Source organism: Mixophyes fleayi, chromosome 4, assembly GCF_038048845.1.
Source record: "Mixophyes fleayi isolate aMixFle1 chromosome 4, aMixFle1.hap1, whole genome shotgun sequence".
NCBI lineage: Eukaryota > Metazoa > Chordata > Amphibia > Anura > Limnodynastidae > Mixophyes > Mixophyes fleayi.
The window spans coordinates 336262075-336271288 of record NC_134405.1 but is presented as its reverse complement, the minus strand read 5'-3'; the positions used below and the strand labels follow the sequence as shown (position 1 = coordinate 336271288).

The 9214-nt window shown below is 40.1% G+C and overlaps 1 protein-coding gene across 1 annotated transcript in view; it reads left to right on the top strand.

The window, feature by feature from the left end:
• The first annotated feature begins 3526 nt into the window (after positions 1-3526).
• The window catches only part of LOC142150880 (uncharacterized), a 147232-nt gene continuing 141544 nt past the window's right edge, over positions 3527-9214 (top strand). Inside the window, exons 1-2 of the mRNA XM_075206053.1 lie at positions 3527-5083; positions 7716-7773. Coding sequence (XP_075062154.1) covers positions 3527-5083; positions 7716-7773 — 1615 coding nt within the window. The remainder of the gene's footprint in view (positions 5084-7715; positions 7774-9214) is intronic.

Here is a 9214-nt window from a genome sequence, read left to right as displayed (position 1 = left end):
CACATCTGCAGATGCGCACGTTTGCACCAGTAGCATACAGTATGTCCCAGTATAAAGTCAGATGTACTTCAGATATACTTACACCCAAGTCACCCCAGAAAGTACAGGTCTGTAGAGCATAAAGGATGCCCATGTTATAATGTAGTGTGGATGATAAATAGGGGAATTATAAGTTTTGCAACATCACATTTGTAAAGAAATTAAACATACACTAAATACAGAGATCTTCAATCATTGTTGACAATTGTGACTTGGACATTTACTATTTGATTTTGTCATTATGTTTCCTTTATATGGAATTTATGCTTTTCAATTATGCAATATTAATTTATAGGCTAAATGTATTTATTTAAACTTTTTGTAGTGATAAAGTCACTTGCTGATGGCCATGATAACCAGCATCTTTGCACCACAGCTCGGTCTGCTCTGAATAGACTGCATCTCCAGCGAGCACATCACATTTACGTTGTATTCAGAATTCCACATTGATTTACTGCACATTCTCACTAAGACAAAGCCGTTCTTTAGACCTGAAGGGTGGACTAACATCCAGCTATAACTCAGGCCCCTCGTGTTAGCAGCCGGTGTGATTTATGTACAAAGTGACCTGTTGTGTTACTTTGTGTAAGTTTTTAGGGTTTATGTTAAATATGAAACTGAAAGAATTAGTTTTTTCATCTTTGTATGTGTTAGATAGACCATGTAATTGTATGATGCCTGTGACCAGATTATAATGTATTTATTTATCCTCTTACTAGTTCCAGTGATCTCTGTGCTGTGTACAAACATCTGACAGTATGTAACAATGTGGAACATGATCACTCTTGATCCCTGTTATAATTCTGTTCCAATACCTAGATCCTTGTAATGACAGCCAAGGAGCCAGGAGTATGGTGAAAATATAAATCAATATTATTGTAGCAGGAACTCAGGTAATGCAGGGTAAACACAGAGCAGGTAAAGCTGGGTATAAGGAACAATATCAGGCTGTGGCTGGATAACAAGTATGAACACTAGACAGCAGGTACAGGTAAACTTAGCTGAACAATGGTAACAGCCAGGACCAACGATACACTGGGACAGAAGGTTAGTTAGCAGTATGTCCAAAGCACAAGACAGGATCAGGATAACGTCCGGGTGTGGCTGGGTACAGGTAAATAGTAAATGAATACTGAATACTAGACAGCAAGGACAGGTAAACTTAGCTGAACAATGGTAACAGCCAAGACCAAGGATTCATATTAACAGTATGTAGATATGCAGAAAGTCCAAGGGAAAATAATCAATGAACAACAAGGTGCACGGTGAGGAGCAGGCAAAAATAGTCAGTGAGGCAGGTAATTAACAGGAGGAGAAGATTAACTCCTGCCAGTGTGGGAAAAATGTTCAATGCTAAAACAGCAGCACCTCTGGTGGCAAAGAGGTACTGCAGTCATATAAGAGACAAAATGGACAAATTGTAATGTAATTAAATACTGGAATATATTTAATGTTTAGTACATGTATATTTGATACTAGTAAATGCATATTGAGGGATGAAAATGTTTTAATTTTTAAGTTTAAAATCATACAATTTAATTGCTGGACACCAAGCATGATTGATAGTTTGATGAACAGCACCCTTTCTTTCTAATAGCAGGTTAGACAGCTATGATGTGCATAAATAGGCGCAGAACCAACTGATAATTGTAATCATAGACATATGTGTTCAGGTGATGTTTAGGTGATGTGTACATGTCTCATATCATACATCAGTATGGATTATATAATCGTTTGAGAGGGGAACGTTTGGTGATGGCTTGTTGCTTGGCAAGTGTTAGAAAACGAAGATATAAACCTGATGTATGAGATCATATGTACTTTTTAGGCTTTTTGCAAAATAATAATAATATATTTGTACATTAAATCCACTGACAGGAGAAGTGAATTACATTGATTACTGCATTATAATGGCACCTGTCAATACATATTAGGCAGCAAATGAACAGTCAGTTCTTGAATTTGATGTGTTGAAAGCCATAAAAATGGGCAAGCATAAGGACCTGAGCAACATTTACAAGGGCCAAATTCTGATGGTTAAACGACTGGGTCAGAGCATCAGTGGTATCTTGGAAGACCCGGAATGGGCCTTATGAATTGAGCCAGCCCTCCTCGATCCATTCATACCAAATGGACCCTTTTACTGGCTTTGCCCAACAGCCGAAAAACAATCATTGGTGAGCTCCTTCCACCACACAATCTCCCTGGGTTATTATTTTTAACTCAAAATTTGATTAAATCCACATGGGTGACAGCAATCATGTAGAAGATAACAGGGAAGGAAAGATTAAGCACTGTCACGATACATGTTAAAAATTTCTATGCATAGCGAATCATAGTAAATAGTGAATAAATGAACATACTGATTTATCTATTTAACGGAAAAAAATAAATAAAATTAAACGCCTATTTTTATTAACGATTATAGTATTATATTATAGTTCTTAATTTATGTTCTAGAATATTTTCTTTTGCATGCGTTCTGATGTGACTTTATGTTAAATATATCCATGTGAGTATCCTGCACTGTGTCCTGTCTGTCTGCATACGGCCAGTACCGTTCAGGCAAAGCAGACTTATACCCAGATTCAAATGGAAATGTTTCTTAAGATCCATTTGGATTTGAATACGCTCAAGTTCCCAACTCGTTTTTTAAACGCAAGTTGCGAGCTGGTTGCATCCAGACATGAATCAGGCCCTGTATGTATGTATGTATGCATATATATATATATATATATTTGACTTCACTTTTCAGTGACAAAGCCTATCCAATGAAGCAAAGGCTTTGGATAATATTTACATATTATATATATATATATATATATACACACACACATACACACACACATACACACACCACTGGATAGGCCAAATCATCACTACAAGACAGCATGCAGGCATTTCCAAGATGATAAAGGGGACCTTTGCTTTACTTAGAAGCCGCTGGAGATTAATTAACAATATTTGTATGTAAATCTAATGCCCACTGATTATTGCTCAATTATTTGTTGGTAGTGTAGGTAATATATTTGATATATTGTTTGCTTAAATTTGCATTTCTGTAATAGGCAAACTGTGTCTCTGTAACTGGAGGGACCATAAGTCCCAGCATGTGGAGACTAGTATTTCTCTAAATATATACTTGTAATGTAAAAAACAGTTTCTGAGAATGGTAGAAAGTAAGACATATGAATGAATATTGCTGTTAGGCTGTTTACTATGTGATCAGGAAATAAACTGTTATTTATACCTTTGTCAATAATTTGAAATTACAATATTGTAACAAACCCACATTTTGTTTCCAACATATTATATTATCTGCATGATGTTCCTTTATATATGAGCTGTGTTCTTTAGTATAACTGAGCCTATAGATATAATGTGAGTGATAAGCTCAGCATCGCCCTGTGTGGAGAAAGTGAAACACACCCACTGGTGTCTGAGTGTCAGAGACTTTCAGTTTCATTTCTCTCTTCTGCTGTCAGTGATGGCGTCTGCTGATCTGAGACAGGAGCTGGACTGTTCTGTCTGCCTGAACATTTATACAGATCCTGTAACACTGAGATGTGGACACAACTTCTGCCGAGTCTGTATTGATCGTGTGCAGGATACACAGGAGGGGTCTGGAGTTTATACCTGTCCTGAATGCAGAGCAGAGTGTCAGGAACGTCCTGCACTGCAGAGGAACATAACTCTGTGTAACATAGTGGGGAGTTTCCTGTCTACTCGGCCAGATCAGGAAGAGACTGGGATCTTCTGCACTTACTGTATTCACTCTCCTGTACCTGCTGCTAAATCCTGTCTGTTGTGTGAGGCTTCTCTGTGTGATAATCACCTGAGAGTACACAGCAAGTCAGCAGAACACGTCTTATCTGATCCCACCACTTCCCTGGAGAACAGGAAATGCTCCATCCATAAGAAGATCCTGGAGTATTACTGTACCGAGGACGCTGCCTGTATCTGTGTGTCCTGCTGTCTGATCGGGGAACACAGACGACATCAGATGGAGTCACTGGATGAGGCCTCTGAGAAGAAGAAGGTGAAACTGAGAAATGTTCTGCAGAAACTGACCACAAAGAGAAAGGAGACTGAGAAAAGAGTCCAGAGTCTGCAGGAGCGCAGGAGAGACAACCAGGAAAAAGCAGCTGGTGTAACAGAGACAGTCGCTGCCCTGTTTAGAGACATCAGGAGACAGCTGGAAAACCTAGAGAAGAGAGTCTTGAGTGAGATCTCCAGGCAGGAAGAGAGCATTTCACTCTCAGTCTCTGATCTGATCCAGCAGCTGGAAATAAAGAAGGACGAGCTGTCCAGGAAGATGTGTCACATTGAGGAGCTGTGTAACATGTCTGATCCAGTGACTGTCTTACAGGAACCAGACACAGGTGACTTGTGTGATACTGAGGACATAGAGAGACATGATAACCAGGTCCATTGTGTAGGAGATCTGGATGTGGGTCTCATCTCAGGAAAATTACACACATTATCTGATATAATAACAGGTATAAATACAGGGATCTATGTGCAGGATCCTACAGACATATTACTGGATATAAACACAGCTGGTAATAATATACATATATCAGGTGACTGTAAAACTGTATCCTGGTCACTAAACCAGAATTATCCAGAAACACCAGAGAGATTTCAGTATCGTCAGGTAATAAGCACCAGGAGATTTTCCTCAGGGCGACATTACTGGGAAGTGGAGGTCTGTAAATCATTGGACTGGAGGGTAGGGATGTGTTATCCCAGTATAGACAGGAGAGGAGATCAGTCATACATTGGAGATAATAAGAAGTCCTGGTGTTTGAGTAGGGGGTTGCTTAATCAGTATACAGTGAGACATGACATGAAAGTGATCCAGTTACCTGACAAAATTCCATGTGATAGACTGAGGATATATCTGGATTATGAGGCTGGACAGATGTCCTTTTATGCTCTGTGTTACCCGATCAGACACTTACACACCGTCACTGCCACCTTCACTGAGCCCCTTCATGCTGCATTATGTGTATGGGGAGGTTGTATAAAGATATCTAGGGGAGTCAGGAGCTGAGAGAAATGATCATATGAAATCTGCCCAGAGACTGGTGACATCACAGGGAGGGGAACCTGATTGGTGGAACACATAGCTAGTGGAATGAAGCAGTGGGTGGAGCTACAGCTGAGCCCCTCCTCCTGTTTTACCAGATGACCAGTGTGTCTGGATTTGTTCCCTTGTTGGTGTGTTAGAAACTTTCATTATAAATATATAAATATACATGTATGTGGGATTTCCCCATCTCTGACTTACTGATAGCTGTGATTGGCTGCAATAACTGTCTGTCAATCAGTGTATACCCTATTACTGTAGTCAGTGCTACACTTGCTCCTATTGGCTGTAATGGATATAAGGGGTGAATGTATTATCTCTGTATAGCTCCACCTACTGATAGTTGTAGTCCAAGACTTATTCCTGCATAATACAAGTTGGATTGGACTACAAGTCCCAGTATGCTTCACTGCTTATCTTTATTAACATGATATTTGCCATAATCACAAAATTAAATTACTATTATTTTCTCTGTATTAAAACGTGCTCATTATACAGTTTTCCCTCTTTGTACAATCCCATTTTTAAGTCCACCCTCACTTACCAGCAGGTAATTTTCGGTATAAGATGGCTGTATAATATATTAATGACATTATAAGTCACCTTATGTATATATTGGGTAAAGAGTCTCCTGCGCTACTGAGTTTATTCACATATATCCAACATACAATATGGAATAATGATAGATCAATGATATGTAACAGCTGGCAGTGTGAACCATAGGTAAAAAAAATGGAAATACTTAAATTCAACTGGTGAAACAATCCACGTATCTCAATGTGGTGGTCACTTCTTCCTCATAGGTTTACAGTGAAACATGACATGTGAAAAGAAATACAAAATACAACATTTAGGTAATACTGTTGATTCAGCATTGTAGGGAATCCAATTGATTATTTTTGAAACAGTCAAACATGAACTCATATAGTAAATTCCACCACGTTCCCTCTCCTGTGTGATTCTACTTACTAGACAGTAAATATATATTTGCCTTAAGTGTTCCAAAATTTATGGTGTATAATATATGTAGATCCTTCACCATCCAATTCTTATGTAAGAACACTTAAAAGAAGAAAATTGAAATCAGGCAGGGTACCAGAATGTCTTTCTTCCCATCTTGCATCAGGGATTTTCTCTCAGTGCGATATGTGGAAAAAGTAAAAATAAACAGATCTAGCGTGATATCGTTTAACACTAGAAGATATTTTGATTGAACATAGTAGCTGGCATGGCAGCTTGCATCAGGCATACATGAATAAAAACAAGGAACACATAGACTTGTCACTTTAGGAACATTTGTGTGGTTCCTTTAAGAGGAAACAGCAGATTACCACTCTTCATACATATCCTTGTATATATAAGTCACTCTGGTTATTCCACCAGTTTGGCCGGTTTATTAGATGTATACAGGGGGTTGTCCCGTCTGGTGCTGCTACAAGGCAGAGAGGGAGAGCAGAGGTTTTTTTTTTTTGGAATGAAGGACAAGAGGAAGTTTTTGGATCCTGTTATAATTAAGGGGCACAACCATGGGGTATAGGAGTACAGATAAGGATAAGTCTATAGAAGGGATGTAGACCCCATATACTGCTGCACACTGTGACTAGTGGATATAAGACACAGAAGCACAGAGATATATGTTACAGCAGTGTTACTGCGAGGCTATAAGATGTTTATTGGTCATCACATACAATATAGAATTGCCCACTTACAACAGACACATACAAAATGTAATTACCTAATTAGCAATAACCCACCCCTAAGTGCTGACTGTGCAGAGGGTGACAGCAGGGTAAATAGCAATGCTTGGTGCTGTATCTGTAACTTGCTCTGTACTTGGTAAATTGCTTTTTATTGTCCCACCAGTTCAATCAGAACCATAGTAGTAACATGGGAGCATATTACAGGGGCAGAGGATGTCCCCTGCTAGTAATTGTCTCCTATAACCTCCAGATCAGGGTGTACAGCAGTATATGGAGTTTACCTTCTATGGGGTTATCCTATAGAAAGACAGATTATCCTCAAGATTAAAATACATGGAGATATCAGCAGAAGCTATTCACCTACATCCCCACTAGGAGGCACTATCTGGCAGAGTGAGTAAGGTGCGAGGGGTCAGGATGTAGATGGATGGCTCCTGCAGCTGTCTGGGTTGGGAACATAGAGTTAGGATGTAGACAGGTGCACTGCCTCTGCCTGTCTGTAAGGAGGAGACATTGTGTGTGTATCTGTGTGGGGTGACACATTGTACAGTAACTGCACCTATATAATCCTGTCAGTGACTGGAGGCTTCAGGAGCCATCCTCCACTGAGGCCCACTCAACATCTCTACCTGTAGGGGGCGGTACATACAGGCAGTGGGGCCCACCAATGATTTACCCGTTATACCGGTGGGCCAGTCCGACACAAGACGGAGAGTTATACATATAGCAGTAAGAGCATATTATGCATGCACATTGTGTTGGATGGTGTAAGTATATACATGATTAATGCATGTACACTTTACATTTTCTTGCAGAAATTAATTTTTGTATACTTTGTCCATAGACTCAGTATGTCAATACTGTCTTATTTTCTCTGTTCTCAGTACAACAGGAGAACCATAATGAGATTGTGCTACATTATCTTGGAATTACAGTATTTGGGTATAGAACTTTTTAGTAATTTTTTTAAATCCATCCCCCTGCCTATTTTTAATAATTTCTTAGACACGCACATTAGTAGAACGCATCTAACATGTACCTAAAATTTTGGAGTACTCTGTATTTAAGCTGGGCAATCTCTACTGACATGCCCACCCCAACCACCGCCTCACTGATACTGGCACAGTCAGAGGTGGGGGCGGCGATGTCTGCACATCTGGAGGGTGTTTGAAAACAGTGCAGGTTTCTCTAAATATTTCGGTTTCTGGTGTATGTTAGATGTGCTGTACTGGAGAGTGTATGTGACAAATTTTTTAAATATAGACAGGGAGTTGTGTGCAGTGTGACCGGGTAGGGGGGCCTCATAGGCAAACCGAGGGGGGGGGGTTCCCTAGTGCCTGGAAACCCCCCTTTCAAGCCTAGGGAACTGTAAAATTGAGGTGACTGGACCCTGCCCCCGCTTCACACAGCTCTGCTTGAAAAGGGAGAGCTGCATGCACCTAACAGTAGTGCACGCAGCATTGCCCATGTATATTATGGGGATAGGAAGAGTTGGAGAGCAGCCAAGCACTGTCTAAAATTATAGCCACACCCCCTTGCATGCTGGTCACGCCCACTGGCGGCGTGGTGTGGACACCTCCTTCTACAAATCCTGCGTTTGCCCCTGGGCCTGGTACCATCTCCTGGGGTTTATAGCATGTACTGACATGTACACACCTAAAGATGCACATTTGCACCAGTATTATATGCCCCAGTATAAAGTCAGGTGTACAACAGATATACACCCAAGCCACCCCAGAAATTACAGATCCATAGAGTATAAAGGATGCTGATTTTAGAACGTAGTGTGGATGATAAATAAGGGAATTATAAGTGTTGCAATATCGCATTTGTAAAGAAATTAAACATACCCTAAATACAGAGTTCATCAATCATTGTTGATAATTGTGATTTGGACATTTACTATTTTATTTTGTCATTATGTTTCCTATATATTTAATTTTATGCTTTTGAATTAAGCAATCTTAATTTATGGACTTATGCACAGAAGCAACAATTATACCTAGGTCTACTCGATAGAGCAGAAGACATAAAGTCTGTCCCCGCAGCCACAATATGCCCAAAACCCAAAAATGTCTTACACTACTTTTGTGGCAGACTTGTTTCTGTAAGTCAATACAGCTTTTGTTTTTTTGCTAGGCTAACAATGAGTTATCTAAGGCCTAGAGTGTCATCCTTACACTAACACACGTTTCTCAGCTAGGATAAGATGGTAGATTTACATTCATTGGGGTTCACATTGCATGGGATGGTCCTGCCACAACCCAGGGCTGAGCTCCGCAGTCTCCTCCTAGCCTTGGCCACCCTTCCTCAACCTCCTGCATCTCCTCCTCCTGGGCCTAACATGCAGCCAGCTCTTCGAAGGATTTGGTGCATATTACTG